The 21,675-nt window shown below is 36.9% G+C and overlaps 2 protein-coding genes across 5 annotated transcripts; both read right to left on the minus strand.

Moving 5' to 3' along the window:
• Nucleotides 1-2,379: 2,379 nt before the first annotated feature.
• On the minus strand, nt 2,380-11,110 carry LOC122820931 (protein NLRC3-like). Its single transcript, XM_044098652.1, has 9 exons — nt 10,989-11,110; nt 9,891-9,966; nt 9,429-9,533; nt 8,958-9,139; nt 6,081-7,869; nt 5,568-5,741; nt 4,522-4,695; nt 4,394-4,440; nt 2,380-4,306 (listed from the first exon to the last, which is right to left on the minus strand). Exons 2-9 carry the CDS (start codon nt 9,956-9,958, stop codon nt 3,783-3,785), a joined length of 3,063 nt encoding a protein of 1,020 aa, XP_043954587.1. The 5' UTR covers nt 9,959-9,966; nt 10,989-11,110; the 3' UTR covers nt 2,380-3,782.
• A 613-nt stretch (nt 11,111-11,723) lies between these two features.
• Nucleotides 11,724-21,621, minus strand: LOC122820929 (NACHT, LRR and PYD domains-containing protein 3-like). 4 transcript variants are annotated; one of them, XM_044098644.1, is made up of 10 exons: nt 21,469-21,621; nt 20,118-20,199; nt 19,597-19,698; nt 19,147-19,251; nt 17,004-17,167; nt 15,085-16,864; nt 14,415-14,588; nt 14,064-14,222; nt 13,934-13,980; nt 11,724-13,687 (listed from the first exon to the last, which is right to left on the minus strand). In XM_044098644.1, exons 2-10 carry the CDS (start codon nt 20,192-20,194, stop codon nt 13,158-13,160), a joined length of 3,138 nt encoding a protein of 1,045 aa, XP_043954579.1. In that variant the 5' UTR covers nt 20,195-20,199; nt 21,469-21,621; the 3' UTR covers nt 11,724-13,157. The 4 variants fall into 4 exon arrangements, with proteins under 4 accessions (XP_043954579.1, XP_043954580.1, XP_043954581.1 ...); XM_044098645.1 differs by having other exon boundaries at nt 20,118-20,196; nt 21,469-21,597; XM_044098646.1 differs by having other exon boundaries at nt 20,118-20,196; nt 21,455-21,597.
• Between the last annotated feature and the right edge of the window lie 54 nt (nt 21,622-21,675).

Raw genomic sequence — 21,675 nt, forward strand, 5'->3', positions numbered from 1 at the left:
CACTTTAAATTTGAGTATATATTGAGTAAAAACCGCTAAATTTTAATACAGTAAATAAACCGTTCAATATATATTATTACATTAGCATATCAAACTTAAAGTTGACTTCAGTTATTTGTCCGTTTAACATTAAATGTAATATTCTCTCTTTTATTTTTCGTTTTTCTAAAAAAACAAAAAAAAGAACAAAAACGCAATTCTTAGTATAAACAAGAGTTTAACCAAAAGACAAAAGGAGGTCGATCAGTATCATTTAGTATAAGAGCTCCCCCTGCTGGTGAAAACTGGTTAAAGCCATAATAAAGAGTGTATTCAATTAAATAGATTTTAATTATAAAGTCAATTATAATTTAAATTGGAATAAATGATCATTATTAATGTGTTCTACTAGTAGAAGGAAAAATAAACATTGATTTTCTTACTTTATTTAGAACTTTAAGTATGATTTATTTATTTATTTATTTATTTATTATATTTAATTTTATTTTTATTATCAGGAGTATTCTTTCCAATAGGGTCTTTTGTTTATGTATATATTTTTACTATTAGGTTTAGTATTTTAGAAATGGATATTTTTATCAATTTGTTATTTCTGTTTTTTTATTAGCAGTAAGTTTTTGTTTTCCTCAGTGGGTTTTTTTTTTCCAAGTTTACATCTTCTTAACTACATTGTATATATTATGTTACTTAGTTTGAACCAGATATTTCTTTCCAAATCCTCTTCTTTTCACATTTCTGATGTTGATTTCTATAACTTTAATTTTTTTAATAATCTCAATTTTTATCTGTTTGAAACATGAAAGTTGACTGACTATTGGCAACCCAGCAACATGATTCACTGTATGATACAACTATGAGTTCATTAAAACTAAATACAAACAAGCAGAAGTAAAATCTAACAGTGGCAGAGAGCTATAAATGTTTCTTGGTAAATTGAGGGATTAAACTGTAGGTAACTTCTGTTGCTGTTATAAAGTCAGGAGAAAATCTGTTACTTGCTCACAAGATTTGTTGCTGCAGTTAAAATAGAAATTATAAAATAAAAAGTAACTCTTTATTTAACAGCTCTGAGGTTTTAAAATATAAACGACTTGATCTTTAAAAGTTCCATAAATCATTTAAACCTGATTCCATTATGTTATTATTTATTAAATAAATGCAAAAACAAAGTAGAAAAGAAAACATCTTTCTTCTCTAAAGCCTCCATTTACATTCATCTCTTCTGAAGAGATGAAAACAGGTTTCACCTGGTCGTTATGTTTCATTATGCTGCGTCTGGATCACACCTGCTTCTTTTGTCTCATTTATCTCTTTTTTTTTCGGGGACTTTCTTCTTTGTTATTATCCTGGATGAAGGCCGAGACCCCACCCTGATCTGATGGGGGCGGGTTGACAGCTGGGACCCGCAGGAAAGAAAGGACACACCCTTCACTGAAACCACTGAAGCATTAATGACAAGGTGCACGAACAATGATGCTCTGATACACGGAGAGAAAACAGCCTTTAATAAAAGATAAACCAGGAAAAAGGTTCAAACATGGTGTTAGGAGGGATTTGTCTTTGGTGCAAACTGAGAATGAAACACGTCAATATTAGAAACAGAGAAAAAGAAAGTCACATTTCCAGTTAGCAATAAATTAATATTCCTGGGATCCATATCACTTTACATTTTTGTTGTAATTATAAGGTAACAAATGAATCTTAGAGGAGTGCTAATCCCAAAATAAGGAAGTTAAAACAGTGAAACTCTCATGTTTTGCATGTTTCACAAGCCAGAAAATGTGTTTATTTTATAATAAATTCACTATAATTATCCACATTCTTGATTTAACTAGAGATATTTCTTGAATGCATCACAATTAGAAATATAAAAAATAAAAATATAAAGAAACAGAAGGGATTTGGTTCATTATTCTTCTTCATTAATTTCATATCTGCATTTTTTACTCAGATATAATTTTATTGCCTGAAAACAATTCATGTCACATTCATGTATTTGACATCTTAGTTTATATCTCTAAGTTGTTAAGTCATTTTTACAATTCATCTGAATGTCACATCATTCAATGTGATATTTATAAACATTTTATATAATGACTTGTTTATATTAATTGTGATTTTATTCTTTGGTTACTCCAGTTAATTTCAATAAAACCTAAATAACTCAGTGCTGCCCCCTGCTGGTAGCAATTATTTGCAAAAATTTGCTGGTTTTCTCATTTTTGCAAAGAATCAAGTGTTAATTAGAATAAATCACTTTACCTTAAATATAAATTATCTAAGCAATCTTTCTGTTTCCATGAAGGAAGAGAAATTACCAAACAGGAACGTTAGAAAAAAAAAAGTTGTTAAAATCTTTGACAATAAAACACAATTTTCTCATTTTTAAAATGTTTTAATCTCAAACCCAAAATACAAAAGTTGGTACATTGTTATAAAACCAAAACCAAAACACAAATTCACGAAAACGGAGCACCAAGCGAGTTTTAATGGAACAATTTGACTGTTTGGATGAAACATTTTGAACCCATAAAACACTTTAAAAAAAGACTGACATCACAGTAAATCATCAGTCAGAACCCCAGAGATGTTTTAAAACTCATACAACAGTCACAGTACAAAATGAATGAGGTGATACAGATTCTAACTTTACATCTCATTTCTTTCAAGAACACGTCTGTGAAGAGAAAGAAATGTTATCTGGTTAAATGCTGCACAGAACATGTTCCAAAAACACCTTTTGGTTTTAATGATACTGAAATCTGAACTAAAGCACCAAGTTACATGAGAACAAACTTTTAAAAAATACACACTTTCCATTCAGCCAGAGCCGATTTCTGCCAGTGATAATAAAAATACTCTGGCTAATAAAAATGAAGCACCAATAGAACGAAATTGTAAACTTTGTTCTACTTTAACACACAGCAGAACAGTGTGGGATGTTTTTATGAGGATTTAGCTGCAAACGTGAAAACTTGGAGAAACAATGCTTATAAAAAAACAACAACAAAGTTATCCAAACCAACTCCCTACCTGTTATCCCCTTATTAAAACATAAATTAACTTGATTAACCAAAGTTTTTTGGCTTAGTTTCACAAACCACACAGAGACCTGATTATTGCCTGATGTAAATAAATCACTTGAATATCACAACACAAACACGACATCAAGAAGTTTACAAAACAAATCAGAAAACATCTAAAGCACAACGGGGCTCAATTAAAGTCAGAGAACTTAATAATAAGAGAGACTTTCCCAAAACTAAACAGTTTACAAGTGACCATTTCACAGTTTCCCAAAATACATCTGGATGATGATCAAATGATTGAGGTAATGATGTTTAAATGACTGGAAAGCCAAAGCAGAACTTTCTGGATGGTGTGTACCGACACATCTGGTGTAAACCTGCATTTCAGTAAGAGAATAAAGGCAGATATGGTGGTGGTGGTATGATGGTCTGGGCTGCTTTAGGTCTTCAGGACAAGGACTATTTGCCATAACTGATGGATCCATCAGTTCTGGTTTCTGTAGGAAAATGACCAGCATCAGTTTGTCTCTTTGGTTCTGTAGGGGAACAAAGACCCAATGCTCACCAGCAACTTCACCTCTTAACTCTTAAATAAATGACGTTTTTGGATTGACCGAGTATCTGATACGCTAATCTGGAAGAGCCAATTTAAAATCTGTTTGATGGTCTGAAAGCTTAGAGACAAAAACAAGAACAGATGAATCCATAGGAAGACTTTTTACAGCACTGTAGACATGTGAGCACCCAATGAAATCACTTTAGGGGAGAAAATACAGCAGAAGACTGAGCATAAAGTTCAACTGCAGGATACAGAAGATCACTAAAAGCCACTGTGTAAGTATGAAGATGGATCAAACTGTCAGAGGAAACTCTGTAGAAAGACAAAGTACCAGCAGCCCAGTCCAGATACACCCCCAACCGACTGGTGCGCCTTCCAAGGGACGACACGTCAACTCTGTCATTGTGGTGCAAAACATGAAAACCATCATCTGAACAAACCAAACACCACGAATCCTTATTGCGCCCCATTCTGAAATCACTCTTTGTGTCTTTCTTTAGGGCCTCCTGATGAGCGACCCCGATGCTCAAAGATCCAGAGACCTCCAGCTCCCAGTAGTGGCGCCCTGTCAGGACCTGACTGCACAGAACCTGCTGGTGGAGACCTGAGTTTTCTGTGGGCTCGAGATCATCCTCCATCCAGGTCACCTTTCTGTTTCCTTCAGACAGAACCAGCTTCTCCTGTTCTGCATCAGGACTGAAAGTGAGCTCACAGGCATCTAAAGAGAAGAATAATTAATTTAAACACAAACTTCTAAAGACGGCCATCATGAGACGAAGAAGACATTGATGTACATGTGACGTACATTTCCTAAAGCCAGGCTTCAATCTGTGAGTTCCTCCACAGTCGAGGCTGTAGAGGCAAAAGGTACAACAAATTAAGTTTATGGACACCCAATTTAAAGTTCAGTTTTCCTACAGACAGTTTAATTACTTTATCTTTCTGAGCTTGTACTGTGGATCATCCTTCAGCTTAGAGAGTTTCTTGCTTCCAGAGTCTCCTGGATGGTTGTAGCTCAGGTCCAGCTCCATCAGATGTGACGGGTTGGACTGAAGAGCCAAGACCAGATGATCACATCCTGTCTCTGTGACCAAACAACCAGACATCCTGGGAAAAGAGAAATATTTCATTTATTTAATTTCCTTTATTTAACCAGGTAAACCCCGCTGACATCTAGATCTCATTTTCAAGAAGGACCTGGGCAGAATACACAGCAACCTGATGACAAAATAAAACTAATTAATACCAGAAATAAATGAATAAAAAATTAAACATGACAATTGAGTGATAAATGGTCAAATGGACGATGAAGTTGGCAGAACAAGCAGATTGGTGATTCAGTGAGTAGCTATCCCTTTGCCATTAGCGGTAGCTTGTGAGTTTTATTATTTCCTCTGGATAATTATCCCAGCTTTGTAACTGACTCTCAACACACATCAGATCTGCTCTGGATTGGAGCTGAGCTGCAGTTTTAACCCAAACATGGTTGACTGAGAAAGTACTGGGAGGCCAAGGTCATGCAGGGTCAATGACTGGTTGACAGTTCTGTCTTGTTTACCATCACTGTAGCTTATTGTACCTACATACAGAGGATAAACATTGATTCAAACAGATACATCTCTGGTGATGCGAGTTCCACAGTATCACTGTGGATAATATTATTATTAATAATAATATTGAATCATGGAGTCCAAAATTTGTATCTGAATTTCTTTAACTGTTGTTATAGGACTCTGAAATAGCTTGGTGCACAATACATCAGCAGTGGACAACATGATTCTTCTTGATGCTCATATGACAGACCCATGCAAATCAAGTAATTTTCATAACAATAAAAATTACTTGATTTCCATACAGACCACATTATTTCCAAGTCAAACTATGGCTTCTGGGTATCAAACATCTTTTGTCAGAGATCAGACTAGAGGCTGTTCTGTCATGAATTACCATGTTGTTCATGGTACTTCATGTGTTGTTACCTTAGGATTTCCAGTTTGCAGGAGTTACTCGAGAGTCCTCCACAAAGCACCTCCACTCCTGAATCTTTCAGGTCATTGTTACTCAAGTCGAGATCCCTCAGAGCTGAGTAGGAAAATTTGAGGGCAATGGCCAGAGGGACCATCCAATCCTTTGTAACTTTGCAATTTGCAAGCCTAAGGAAATGCATCACAAGAGAATAAGGACTTATATATCTTTAGTGCCCAAATAAAAAATATAGAAAGCCTACAGACACCAATAAAGGAAATGAGAAATTGGCAAGTATGTCAAAACTTGATCCAGTCCTCAAGGGCTACTATCCATCAAATGATTGGCCCATTACCAAGCCTCTGCAAAGACTTAATGACTTAATGAGTATGAAGGAATTCAGCCTTTTTATGGAGGCGTGTTGGATAAAGGATGCATCCAAATACTGCAAAATAGTAGCTCTTGAAGATTGGACTTGGGTACCCTGGGTACCAAAGAAACTGAAAAAGATTGCAGTGCATACTCACACGGCTCTTTTGCTGCTCCTAACAGCTGGTATCAACCTTCTTCTACCAACATCTGATGTGTTGAAGCTCTTCAGATCCAGTAAATCCAGATCATTCTTGGAGGCCTGCAGCATGTAGGCCAAAGCAGAGCAGTGCAAAGGAGCCAGATCCATTTTTGAATGATCAGACAGTTTGAGAAATTTCTGAATCTCATCTTTGACTTTGTGATCTCTCATTTCTGTCATGGCCTGGAAGATGGTGATGCAGCTGTCTGGAGAGATGGTTTTTCTTCGAAGTGATCTCAGGTAAGTTAAGATTTTCTTGTCTGTATCATCCCATTCATCAAGGGGAGTCAACAGACCCAGAAGGATTCTCTGATTGGGTTCAACCATCAGGCCAAGCAGGAATCGCAAGAAAAAGTCCAAGTCACCATTCTTCTTCTCCAGCACTTTGTCAACTGTCATCTTTAGAAGATCAAGTGAAGGAATGTCTTTGTCTTCCACACAAAGGAACTTCCCAAGTTCGTTGGTTTTCTTGGTTTTCAAGCATTCATAGACGTGCAGAGCAGCAAAGAACTCTTGAAGAGTCAGATGCACAAAGAAGAAAACCTTTTTCTGGGAGGAGACTTCCTCTTCCTGGAGAACAGTGTTACATAAACCAGAGTAGATAGATGCTTCTGCTACATCAATGCCACAATCTTCCAGGTCTTCCTCATAGAAGATGAGTTGGTTTTCTTGAAGCTGGACAAACGCCAGTTTCCCAAGTTTCAGAAGAAATTCTCTGTGAGTCTCCAGGAGCTTCTCTCTGTTTTCCTCAGGGTTCATGTCATACTTTCTGCTTCTACGTTTTGTCTGAGCAAAGACAAAATGTGCCATTAACTCTGTAAGAGTCTGGGGGATTTCTGTCTCTTCATTTCTGCTGAAGACTTCCTGGAATAAGACAGCAGAAATCCAACAGAAGACTGGGATCTGGCACATGTTGTCCAGGGATTGTGAGGATTGAATATGGGATGTTATCCTGTCAGTGAGACTCGAATCGTCACCAAATCTCTTCCTGAAATATTCTAGTTTCTGAGCATCAGTGAACCCCCTTATCTCTGTCACCATGTCGATGTGCTCTGCAGGGATCTGACTGGCTGCTGCTGGTCGGGAAGTTATCCAGATGTTTGCATCAGGAAGGAGGTTACTCCGGATCAGGTTTACAACCAGATCACCTACAGAAGCTGCATCATCAAGAGAAGTTACTTTGGCTGATTTCTGAAAGTCCAACTGATATCGGTTTTCATCCAGACCATCAAGAATCACTATGACCTTTGCTTTGGCGTAATCCTGGGAATCTTTCAGAGGTCGGAGAGATGGATGAAACTCGGTCAGCAGCTCATGGAGGCTTTTCTCTCCTACACTCAAATTCAACTCTCGAAAAGCAAGACTGAAAACAAAATCAATATCTTGGTTTGTTTCCTCTTCGGCCCAGTCAAGAATGAACTTCTGAACAGCAAAGGATTTTCCAATTCCTGCAACTCCCTTTGTCAGGACTGTCCTGTTGGGTTTCTCCTGGACGGGCACCGATTGGAAGAGTTCACTCAGGTTGACTGTATGGTCGTGCAATGGTTGGTTAGTATGAGCATTTCTAAGCTGTCTGTATTCATGTTCCTCATTTCGTTCATCATTATCTCCAGTGGTGATGAACAGGGTTGTGTAGATGCTTTTGAGGGAGCTGTGATGATCACCATTACCTTCAGATGTCATAGTGAATTTATTTTTCATTGCTTTTTTAAGATTCGTCTTTGCTTCCAGAGAGACACTGTTACCTGAAATCAAATACAACACATATTACATGTCTTACTGGTTAAAACAATTAGAAAATATCAGAAGTACTGTTAACAAGTGAATACATGCATTTTCTAACAAAAGTTTTATGCAGTTTTTTGGTTTATCTCTGACAGGTTAGATTAAATAGCATCAGGTTTGTGTTTTCTGGGATTCTTGTTTATTCTGTTGTTTCATAAACAGTTAGCAGTTTCAGGTATAACAATCTAAAGACTGTTATGCCTAAACAGTGTTATGCCTAAATAGTGATAACAGTCTGTTATGACAATAACAGACTGTTATGATGATAAAAATTATCATCAGAAGCTTGAAAAACACTAAATGCTCAGAGTAAATTCAGACATGTTTCAGTTATTTGCTCTTTTTAAAATGGTAAACAACCTCCAACAACCTGAGATCCATCATTGATGAGATGTTGTGGAAAATGTGACAAAGGAAAACATTTATCAGTTTTCTTGTCTAAGAGAATGAAGCCAAAGAAACTTGATCTTCTGCCAGCACACTGAGAGAAAAGGCAGGTGCCTTAACTGTATCCTGAGTTCACAGTTGGAAGGTAAATAAGCATTTGGCTGCAAACCAAAAACCTGCCCTAAGTACACAATATCTTTAATAATATCCAATAATCCTTTATTAAGGATTATTGTCACTAATATGGTAATATATATATAGGAGAAATGTATATTGTTTTCTAAACATTTGTAGAAAAAAACAAAACAGGAAAGAAAATCCCAGTCGACATGCATCCTCCTTCACTACATGTTACATCACTTAGATTTTCACGTTATCTAAATATGTCAAAGATATTTTAAATTTAAATGAAGACATTAAATATATTAAATAATTCTATGTAGAATAAGTACTTTTAAGATCCAACAGGGGTCAGTGTGCAGAATGTATTGATGCCACAGTATCAATACAGTTTGGCAAAATGTGAAAACACTTCATGGGTTAATAATAAACTGAACTTAATGTATTGTTTGATAAGCAGGATCAACTAGAATAAAATAAATCTACTTGTGTTGTAAATTGGTGCATTACTGAATTGAACTTGGTAACCTTTTGGACTGACCTCTGTCTTCAAGGTTGTTTTTCATAAATGTCTCTCCACACTTTTGGCAGGTCGACTCCGTCGGTAAGTCAGTCAAACCCAAACACTTCTTACATGACGGATGTCCACAAGTAAAATAAATCAAATCCTTCACAACCTCTTGACACACTGAGCAGCTGGTCAGCTCCTTGCTGAATTTCTGACTGTAAATAAGAACAAACAGTTTTTTAAAGGGAAAACAGCAACTGCACATTAATATGAAGAGAAAATATCCAAAACGTTGAACTAGAAATATTAACCTCATTGTAAACTATTAGTAGACACAAGAAATAAATAAACAGACTAGGATCACTGAGGAAGGACTGAACTGAAATAAATTAGAAACAAGGTTGATGTAATCAAAAGAAGAAACACAATAATCTAGAAACCAAGATTATAACACATGCAGCTTTATTCAGGATATTCTTAATTAATAACATAGATATCACTTACCGTTTTGATCTGGGTTTTCTAAAATTAATTGGTGGACCCTTTGACCTGTCGCTTCTAACAGAGACGCCGCTGGGGCCTGTTGGCTCATCTTCACTCTTCTGGGAACTAAAAGAAGAAAATGTTTCTCAAGATTTGCATTTTCCTGACAGTTTTATTAAACTTCATGTTGAGACGTTTGAGGCAGACCATTATGCAAAAACTATTTGACTACATTTGCAAGGCAGATTTGCTCTACAAAAAGTAGATAACACTGCAAAAACACCTTTTACCAAGTAATTTTGGTCTAATTTCTAAAGTAAATATGTCAGCACACATAAAATAAGTCAAAACTAATAATTAATTAAACTAAACCCATATTATGACACAAAGATGTACAGCAGAATTATGGTTCGCTTTAACTTGCATTTCTTACACTAATAACATCTGATTCATTTTTCCTACTCAGGTCACAATTATAATTACCAAACTGTTTGCTCTTCAGGTGATCTGGTCTTTGTTCCAGATTTCCTTCTCTTCCTCCGGTCAGACATTTGTGATGCTGCAGAAGAACAAAAATACTTTTATACTTATTTAACAAATGAGTTTAAGTGCAGGATCAACAGGAAAATGAGATTTTTACGGGCCCCCGTACCCTCTGTGTTGATACAGGGGCCATGGGGGCCATGGGGGCCATGAGGGCCGCCGTACCAACACATAACCAATCTGTAGGTCAGCGTATCGTGGAACATTTTACAAAATGTTCTTATTGTTTAGTTTGTGAAAGTGTGATGAAGGTTAAATGAAACATGATTTAATTTTAACAATATTTACTACAGATTATAAATATTCTTCTGTTTTTCTAGTTGTTTATATGTGAAGTGGAGGGAAGTTTGTACTTCCACTTTAAATTTATTGCCACACTTTGTAGAAGTTGAAATAACCGTTACAACATCTGCTTCCTCTGTGAAACACTTCCTCTTATGTGATAATCTGCCACAAAAATTACATTTCACTGTTTATAATTATTTCACAACTCTGCCACCAAAATGAAACAAAATATATCTTTAAACCAACATGAAAAACTCAATTAGACGTTTCCACAGGAATAGATGAATATATACATATACATCCTGTTTCTTGTTTAAAATAGTTACAAAAAGCTGAATTGGAATAAAAGTGCAGGTTGTGGTGGGAAAATGAGTGATCTTTTAAACAGTAAACAGTAATTAGCAGAATACAGTTTGTATTCATAACAGGATGAAGGAAAAGCTGAGCGCAGTGTTTAAGAGATTTCCAGCATTAAGGTCAAATATTGTTTCTGATTTAGTGTTTTAACAAGAATAAGAGAAGCTGGAATATTGATTTAAATCATCTTAGAATAGAAAAGTTTGATCATTTATTCTGGCAAAAAATGTTTTCATATCTTCAAGAGGAAGTTTTGATAAATTGATTATTGATGCTACATAAAGCCAAGTTTAATTACTTCTTTGGAATTAGAAAAAAACTATCATGAAAAAAAACGAATAGTAGAAAGTTTACAAATAAAGAAAAAGATGTTTTAGAGAACAAAATGAAACTTACTGGGATTTTAAAATTATTGTTTTGGTTGTTCCTTCTTCTTTCCTTTAATTATAAAAAAGCTTTAAGTTTTACCGTCCTGGAAGATAAAAAGGTTCATCGACTCTCTTTGTCCTTGGATGAATGTGGGGAAAACCAGATGGCGCCACGTGAGTTAATGTTCAGTAAAAGGCGTGGCGTGAGATAAAACACAAACTGTTCTCTACTCTTGTAATACAATACGCCACAGGTTGTATTTACTTTTATTTATCTTAGTTTCTGTTCATAACAGATAAAGGAGGGTTTAGGGTTCATTGAATCTGTTTAACGTTTCACTATCATGAACACCTGCTGTTTTGCCTCATTGTTTGTATAAACCAGTCTAGCAGGTTTGGGTTTAAACAGACCATCACTTTTAACACTTTTACCTTCAGCCTAGTATTAAAATAAAAGATACTAATTTGTGTTAAACATGATAACATCACTTAAAGATAAAATGTTCAACATGCAAAATTTTAGCAAATACTGAACAAATAAAAATAGAAAAAGACATACAGCTGGTTTGAATGTTATATATTTACATGCTAAGTTTCCCTTCATAGACGTGCAGATCAGGTTAAAAGCTCCTAAAGGTTCTGCTCTGTTCCTCTTCTCAGGTTTCTGAGTTTCTCTTTGTGGATTTCCTGTTAGCCTCTGTAATCTCTAAGCTACTGAGCAGCAGGTTGACAGATAAATATAGAGAAAACATTAATACCTCAGTGTTGAAAAGACTTTTATTTTAAAAGTTGTTCATGAATAACATTTCAGTTGGAATACTTTAAAAAAAATCCTGTCTCAGAATAATTAACCTGTTTTATCAAATGTTTTGCATATTAAACTCCCTGAGGACACAGGATTGTTTTTCTTGCTTTCCTTCACATGAACTTTGCAAATAAACCCTGGACTGTTTTGCAAACAGTGACGGTTCAAAACAGCTTGAACTGTTTTCAAGATCCTCAGTGAAAATGCATTTATTATTTTTGGTGCAAACCATGGTTTAAAAATGGATCAGTTAATATTTGTTTAATATCTTTTGGTCAAAAAATAAATAGCAGGATATGGATCTTTATTAATGAACTAATAAAACTCAAGAAACAAAACTGTCACCAGATGAATGATTTACACTGTAAAAATAACACAAAATCGTTTCTGTGTCTCTTCTTTCTTTCTTACATAAAGTTAATATTTTAGAACATTGGAGGAAAATCCAGGTTCTGTTTTGCTTCTGGCATTTTGCACATTAATTTGTGCTGCTTTTGTGTCCTAAAGGAAAATATGCAAAATTTCATATATTTCATAAATGAGATACATTTCAAATAACTAAACACGTTATTACTGCGAGGGAAAGCAATAAAAAAATGAAACGTCCTCTGTGTCCCTCGGGGGCCGCCGTACTTACACATAACCAGTTAATTCAAAAACATTTACAGATTTTAAAACATGCAGCTCACAGAAAACATTCTGCGATTGTAACTTTTAACACACAGAAAACAGATTTTTATACCAAAATCTAATAAACAGCAGTTAGCTAACATTTTATTACATAGTTATAAAGTTATATAGTTAAATAAACACCGTGATTCAGAGGAAGAAATTTTATTTTTATGTTTTTATTGCATTTATTTAGTTAACTTTTTTTTTGTTTGTTTTGTTTTTTGTTATATGGTTTCGGGGAAATGTTAATTATGTCAGCTGATAACAGGCCAACTACATTTAGTGACTGTGCATTTATAAAGTATAAAGAATAGCATAAAGACAAATTAATACAAATTAACTTCTTGTATAAAGTTGCAAGAATAAACATTGCAGATACTTTTCAGAAGTCAACACTGAATCTAACATCAAACTAATTAGATTCACCATCTACCAGAACGATTTAAATATTTATAAAACTCACAAAGAGAATAAAGTTCTGATTTACTGAATACTGTTCTAAAAAACAATCACAATATTATTTTGTTTAATCAAACAATCAAAACCTCAGACAGGATGAGAGTCAAAAAAGGTTTAAAGTAAAACAGAGTTTTACTGGAAAATTTCCCATTTAGTCATTTTAATCAATAAAAACATCCTGCAAGCAGCTTTTGTCCAGATTTGTTCCAATCAGATTAAACCCAAAACCAAAAATACACATATTTGGCTCCAATATACACCTCATTTTATCTGACAAAACAAGGCAGAAGAGTGAGGAAAGAGCTCAACAGCCGGATAGAGAGGCTCTGTGAAAGTTAAATCTTTGTAGGTGTGGAGACGGGTGAGGTTGTCATGAGAAACTTTGTAGAAAGAGATGCTGCCAGCTTCCCAATCCAGATACACTCCGACACGAGAGCAGCGCAAAGAGGAGACAAAAACGCTGCTATTGTTGTGCTGAAAGTAGAAACCTTCCTCTGAGCAAATATTGCACCAGGATTTATCGTTCATCCCCAACTTGCAGGCGTCTCCATCTCCCTTTCTGCCGATGCTCCTGTACGTTAAGCCAACGGTGCAGGGCTTCACCAGCTCCAACTCAAAGTAGCAGCGCTCCTTCAGGCCCTGTTGACACAGAACCTGCAGGCGCTGATCAAACCTTTCTGCTTGGTCAGGATAAAGCTGCTCGTTCTCCACCCAGCTCACTTTTCTGTTCCCCTCAGAGAGAAGCAGCTTCCTGTGTGCAGTGCTGGAGTCCAGGGTGACTGTGCAGGCATCTGGAAAAACCAAAACCAGTAGTTCAAATATACAACAGCTCATAGTCTGACTGAAATGTAGCAATTATTGTTCTAATTCCTGAATATTTAAACTCAAACATATTGCTAGATTAATTTTGCTAGATTAATTTTACAGAAATGTAAGTGTGCAAATCTGTTTTGCTATTTTAGAATCGGCTTTCTTAATGTTTCTTAGTCCAGTTATCTTTGTTTGATTACCAGAAATAAAATAAGTCAGTTACTTACACTTCTTAAATCCTGGTTTCATCCGATGGGGTCCAGAATGATCAGAACTTTAAAGAGAGACCAGAGTTAGAAACTAGAAAAACCTTTCGGTTTATTTTGGATATAATACAATCCAAAATATTGTAATTACTGCAGTTTCTTGAGCTTAAGTTGCTCTCTAATCATCTTAATTCCTGTTTCTCCTGGATTGTTGTAGCTCAGGTCCAGTTCAACCAGGTGGGACGGGTTGGACCTCAGCGCTGAGACCAGATGTTCACAACCTCTCTCTGTGATGAGGCAACCAGACAACCTGAGAAAATACAGAGTTGATGCAACTGTTGGATTAATCTGCTCAAAACCTTAACACCAACTTTGTGCAGAATAAATGTAAACTAGATTACATCTTACGTTTGTTTCAGATTCAAGTTTTGACATTGAAGAAGAAATGACATTATATTCCATTACAGCAGCATAAGGAACATTAGTTTTATGTCTGTCTTGCCTCAATACTTTGAGTTTGCAGCCAGGACTGGACAGACCGTCACACAGCGTCTCCACACCTGAATCCTTCAGGTCGTTGTTGCTCAGGTCCAGATCTTGCAGTGGTGAAAATGGGAACTTTAGACCAAAGACCAGATGTTTAATCCACTCTCCAGTCACTTTACAGTCTTTTAACCTACAAGGTGTATAGAGAAGTCAAACTTAATGTTGCTTAAATATATATAGTCATAATCTAAAGCAGGGACAGAGCTAAACATGGATCAGTTTCTTCTTATACAACAGAACATCATGTTATGTCATTCCTGTCATCTAAGAGCCAAGTGGCAGACAAACTCACTACGCCTGTTCCTGTTGGAGAATCTCTGTTCTCCAAGGTCTCCACAGTGACCAGTCCTTTGTGACCCAATGCTGCTGGGTAGGGGTTCCTAATCATGGACTACTGCCCTGCATGTTTCAGATGTGTCTCTATCCCAGCATGCCTGATTCAAATGATTGCATAATCTCTTCATATCATGAAGTTCTTGAAGCAGGACTCTCGTATGGCAATATCTTATTAGATCCCTAAAATCTATGTAAGAAAACATTTAACCTTTGAACTAAACTCAAATACATGGATATTCAAAACATCTTAAAACAGATTATTTTATTATAAATAGAAAAATGAGACTCACACTGCCTTTTTACTGCTTCTCACTGCTGGAATGAGCCTCCTCCTGCCTTCATCTGTTGTGTTGTAACTCTTTAAATCCAACTCCTCGAGTTCATTCTTGGACACTTGCAGCATGTAGGCCAGGGCTGAGCAGTGTAGGGGAGTCAGCTCTTTTAAGTCACCCATTTTAAGATATTCTTGGATCTCATCTTTGACTTTGTTATCTCTCATCTCAACCATGGTCTGGAAAATGTTGATGCAGCCATCTGGAGGCAAGTTCTTTCCTCGGATTGATCGCAGGTAAGTCAAGACTTTCTTGTCTGTATCGTCGTTTGGGTCCACAGATGTCAACATGCCCTGAAGGGCTCTTCGGTTGGGTTCAACCATGAGACCAAGGAGGAATCGCAAGAAAAAATCTAAATGACCATTCTTCTTCTGCAGGACTTTTTCAACTGTCTTCTTTGCAAGATCAACTGAAGCATGGTCTTTGTCCTCCAAATCAAGAAAGTTCCCAAGCTGTTTGGTTTGCTTGGTTACAAAACACTCATAGACAAAGAGAGCTGCAAAGAACTCTTGGAGAGTCAGATGAACAAAGAAGTGAATTTTTCTCTGGTAGAAGATTTCTTCTTCTCTAAGAACTGTGTTGCAAAACTCAGTGTAGATAGAAGCTTCTTGAGTGTTGATATCGCTCTCTCTCAGGTCTTCCTCATAAAAGATTAAATTATTTTCCAGAAGCTGGTTAAATGCCAGCTTCCCAAGTTTCAGGAGAAACTCTTTGTGTGTCTGTAGAAGCTTTCCTTTGTGTGGATTCTTTGTTTCATATTTTCTGCTTCTGCGTTTTGTTTGAACAAAAACAAACTGTGCCATCATCTCTGTCAGAGTCTGAGGGATTTCAGTGTCTGGCTCTCCACCAAAGACCTCCTGGAATAAAACAGCAGAAATCCAACAGAAGATCGGAATCTGGCACATGATGTCAAGACTTTGTGAAGACCGGATATGTGAAGTTATTCTCTCAGCAAGATTCGGATCATCGCTGAATCTCCTTTTGAAATATTCCTCTTTCTGAGGATCTGTGAAGCCTCTTATCTCTGTCACCATGTTGATGTGCTCTGCAGGGATCTGACTGGCTGCTGCAGGACGGGACGTTATCCAGATGTTCGCATTAGGAAGAAGGTTACCTTTGATGAGGTTTACGAGTAGGTTACCTACAGATGTTGCATCCCTTAGAGATGACACTGTCTTCATGCCCTCGAAGTCCAGTGAATGTCTGCTTTCATCCAAACCATCAAGGATAACTATTATCTTCGCGTTGGCGAATGCCAAGGAATCTTTCAGAGGTTTGAGCGCTGGATGAAACTCTATCAGCAACTCATTGAGGCTTTTCTTTCTTGTAACCAGATGCAACTCTCGGAATGAAAGACAGAAAACAAAATCAACGTCTTTGTTTGCTTTTTCTTCAGCCCAGTCAAGAATGAACTTCTGAACAGAAAAAGATTTTCCAATGCCTGCAATTCCCATAGTTATGACTGTTCTGTTGGGTTTCTCCTGGTCCGTCAAAGGTTTAAAGATATCAGTGAGGTTCACTGAGGAACCCAATGATGGCTGCATTTGAAGTCGGCCTTTTAGGTGTCCAAACTCATGTTCTTCAGAAAGTTCTTTATTCTCACCAATGGTGATGTAGAGAACAGTGTAAATACTTTTCAGTGAAATTTTTTGGTCACCATTACCTTCACCTGTGACTGAAAATTTATTTTGCATTGCTTTTTGAAGTTTCTTCTTCACTTTTAAAATGTCTTCCTCTCCTGTGAAAATCAAACAGTAAAATATCATGTTATTAAATTAAGCTTTAACTCTCCCTATGCTTGAAAAACGTCCTAAAAACGGCACATTTAAGTTGTGATGAACTGTAAGAAGTGATAGAAATATATTTCTTTAAATTACCATCTGTTCTTTTGGGTTTCTTTCCACATTTTGGACAACATGTATCCACTGTTGAAGGAGACTGAGATTCTGAGACAGCACAGTCTCTGCAAAACCGGCATCCACAATACATTTGGACTTGGTCTGCTGAAACCTTGTTGCACTGTAAACACTGCAGTGGTTCACTAAAACGGGACAAACAAAACATCAAAATTCCTGTTTTAGTATATGTCAGTCACAGTAAGGACAAAAAAATGAATAGATATAGTTTAGGAGACAAGATAGTACGATCATGCTTGTGTTGTTTAAGGCCACAAATGTAAAACAAGGCAGGGAGAGTTTTGCAAAAAATATTTTTTAATTTAAAAAAGGGGAGTGAAGAAAACTTACAGGTGCAGAAGAAATGAGCATAAAGGAAGGAAAACAAAAGGTGAAAAGGGAACTTTATTAAAGGTCCAACAAGCAGTGAGGGAAATCAACTAGCTTAAAAACTACAGGGAAGACAGATGAGAACCAGGAGTGAACATTCAGGTGGATGAGGAGCAGCTGAGTATGAACCTGACAACGGAAATCCATCCATCCATTATCTGTACACCCTTCTTCCCTAATGGGGTCAGGAGGGTTGCTGGTTCCTCTCCAGCTGCGTCCCGGGCGAGAGGCGGGGTTCACCCTGGACAGGTCGCCAGTCTGTCGCAGGGCAACACAAAGACATACAAGACAAACAACCATTCACACACTCACACCTAGGGAGAATTTAGAGACCAATTAACCTGACAGTCATGTTTTTGGACTGTGGGAGGAAGCCGGAGAACCCGGAGAGAACCCACCATGCACAGGGAGAACATGCAAACTCCATGCAGAAAGACCCCGGGCCGGGAATCGAACCCAGGACCTTCTTGCTGCAAGGCAACAGCTCTACCAACTGCGCCACTGTGCAGCCCGACAAGGGAAATGAGTTTACAAAAATGAGACAAACAGAGAAATGTTTTCACAAATCAAAGGTTCTGTAAGGTTGTGCAGTTTAGTCAACGGTTGACCAACAGTAAGGTGAGGCTTGTGCCAAAATAGTGAAATTTCTGTGTAGCCAATATCTGTTTTCACAAGCAAAGGTTTAATAGATCACATATTAAAGCACAGCTTTCCAGCAGAGGTTTACATACTTTGTTTATGTAAGGATTCAGGTTTCTGTGTTTTCAGTTAATTGACACTCTGTATTGTCCCCAGCTGTCCCTCATGTTCTCTTATTACTGTGTATTTAAACCCAACTGTGTCTATTGTTCCCTGTCTGATCCTTGTCGTATTTTGTCTTTGTCACTCTGCTCCAGTCGTGTATTTTATCCAGTTGCTACCCGAACCTGAGCTCCTAACCGTCTGCTCACCTGGGCTGCCTTCTGTACTCTTTGTTTCTCATCATCATTAAATCATAATTTTTCACACCACAACCTGGGTCAATCCTCACCACCTCAAACCGCAAATAATGAAATAATAGATAATAGAACAGGGGGCTCAAACTCGGGCTGCACAGTGGCGCAGTTGGTAGAGCTGTTGCCTTGCAGCAAGAAGGTCCTGGGTTCGATTCCCGGCCCGGGGTCTTTCTGCATGGAGTTTGCATGTTCTCCCTGTGCATGGTGGGTTCTCTCCAGGTTCTCCGGCTTCCTCCCACAGTCCAAAAACATGACTGTCAGGTTAATTGGTTTCTCTAGATTCTCCCTAGGTGTGTGTGTGTGAATGGTTGTTTGTCTTGTATGTCTCCATGTTGCCCTGCGACAGACTGGCGACCTGTCCAGGGTGAAACCCGCCTCTCGCCCGGGACGCAGCTGGAGAGGAACCAGCAACCCTCTCAACCCCATTAGGGAAGAAGGGTGTAAAGAAAATGGATGGATGGATGGATGGGTCTCAAACTCCAGTCCTCGAGGGCCGCAGTCCTGCAACTTTTAGATGTGCCTCTGCTGCACCTGAATAGAATAATTAAGGTTCTGGAGAACTGATCTACACAAGGTGGAGGTAATTAAGCCATTTCATTCCAGTGTTTTGTACCTGTGGCACATCTAAAGACTGTAGGACTGCGACCCTCGAGGACTGGAGTTTGAGACCCCTGTAATAGAATATATAATAGAAATCTTGTGTAAACATTTTCAGAACAATGTTAAATGGTAAAATTTACCTTGGAGGCGTTTCGAGAGCAAAATAAGGCATTTCACCCCTGGACCTATCGCTCCTCAGGGACACATTCTTAGGAGTTGAAGGCCTGATTTTTCTCAACTGTGAACTACAAACAAAAAAAAGCATTTTCACTAAAACTAACATGTTGATTATGTTCATCATCCTAACAAAGAAATATAAATAAAGTTACAAATATACAGACTCTTGCTGTTTTGCATGAATCCACTTACCTCTGAGATTTTCAAAAACACTGAAACATTGTTTACATTTTTTATACATTTTTATAATTGACAGGCCTCAAGTCAGCAAATAGTTTTAACTGTAATAAAGAAAATACATTTTGCAGTGTGCTGTAGAAGCAAATCCCTCTAGGAAAAACAACACCTGATGTTTCTAAAATACATTCAGGTATTTATTTTTTAATCATGATAAAAAAAAGAAGCAGATTTACCTTGAAGCTGGTTCAGGACTGAAAAACGGTGGATCGAACTTGGATGAATCGCTCTTCAGCGACACAATGCTGGCAACTGGAGATTCAGTTCTTATCTGTGAACTACAAACAGATTTTTTTTTTTAACTCAATCATTACTTACTGTATTGCCACATCTCAACAGGAAAGGTAAATACAGGGACTGTTATGTCTGCAGTTATATACAGATTTAATTCATCTTTTCCAAGATAAGAGGCAAAGAAAAAAGGAAAATACAACTCCAACATTTTAAAGAGTCTTAATCATGACAAACATAACCAAAAAAGGTCAAAAGTAAAGCAGGGCTAACAGGATTTGTGCTAACAATTCTACAGTTTTTTAATGGTTGTAGCTATTTTAAGATTTTATAATCCTAGCTTTTGTTTGTGACTAAATAAATAGCTTTTTGTTTGTTTGTATTGATCTTCTGATCGTAATATTTGACAGATAAATAGTTCAAAATGAGGCAAAAAGCAACAACCTAAAAGGTTAATAATAATTACCTGTGTGGCGACTCGTTGAGGGAGTCAGTCGACTCCGACCGTCGCCTCTTTTGACGTCTCTCTTTCCTTTCAGCCATTTCTGCTGCAGCAGATAAAATGAAGAAAAATAAAACATCCAAGCAAAATAAATCAGATGTAGTTTTTATTTAGGTTCAGTGATTTAATTTGTATTCAGAAGTAAAACTTATGAGATCTAAGTTATAGACATTGATCCTAAAACATGTAGAACTATAAAAACAAGATTAGTGTCAGCTGGTGCCCAAACGTTTCATCCTGGATTTATTTAAATTTCACTGTTCACTGATGACACTAACAAAAAGGAAAGATGCACATGTTTAAAAATTTATATAACATGCTATGTGATATTTTTTATTCATGTTAAAAGTTTTTGCTGACATCTGCTGTTATTTAAGAGGAACTACAAGCTGCTAAACAGCTTATAGTTAGCTGGTTAGCATCTTGTAGTTAGCTAGTTAGCAGCTTGAAAATTCACATTTTCTTATTTTAAAAATAAAACTAAGCATCAGCTAAAGCAAAGTAAAAGTAAAAATAAATCTGCCGGAGGTGCATGTGTAATAAAATGTCATTACGTATTTAAACAAATAGTTATTTTTGGTGTTAAAAACTACTGTATTATTTTCTGAAAATAACAGAGGGAGTGAGTTTAATGTTATAGCAAACTTTTGTGTTAAACTGCAGCTTAAGACGGAAATTACGTCGCGGAGCTTTTGTATTCACAACGCAGCTGCGCGGAAGAAACAATGCATCTTGTTATTAAAAGATTAGGGAAACGAGTTATTATATGTATTATTGTTTATATTAACGGCTTGCCATATCACTCATAAGCACGCCCACCGACCACGAGTAAACAATAGATCGACTATTACATTTCAGTCTCCTCTCTATACTTAATCAGATAAGTGAACAAAGTGTTGAAATGACATTAATCCATGAAATAACCTAATACATGTTTAAAAGTTAAATAATAATAGAAATGCATTTAAAATGTATCATTAAAACCTAACCATGCTGGAGCAACATTTCAAAATACTGTAAAGTTCTTCCAGTTTCTGCTAATTTTTTACCATGTTTTTGATTATGTATACGTAAAAAACAAAACAAAAAACATATTTAACGCGCGTTTGAAAATCAATATGGCTGCTTAACTAAAATACAACTTCAAGACAGTTTCTGGTTTGATTGCGTTCAGTAGGAGAGACGTTGTTATGTAAACTCCAGTTTTAGTATCTGCGCAACTAAAACAAAATGTCTGCTGCACAGCAGAAAACGACAACGCGAGAAAATATCCGAGTCCGACATGAACAGCAAGAACAAACCTGCAGAAACTCACATTTCGCTGTTCGGGTTACAACGTTTTCCTCCACCTTTGGACTCTAACTGTCCTCGGAACCAGTCCGAACCAGCAGGGTTTTATTGTGACTTTTGGGAAAGTCCCTGCAATGCGTCTGCTGCTGCTCGGTCCAATCTCTTACTTTCGGTTTCGGTACAGAAATGAACCCCGTTAAAGTGATGACAACATATTACTTGCAAGCTATAA

This window comes from Gambusia affinis, linkage group LG18, assembly GCF_019740435.1.
Source record: "Gambusia affinis linkage group LG18, SWU_Gaff_1.0, whole genome shotgun sequence".
Classification (NCBI taxonomy): Eukaryota; Metazoa; Chordata; class Actinopteri; order Cyprinodontiformes; family Poeciliidae; genus Gambusia; species Gambusia affinis.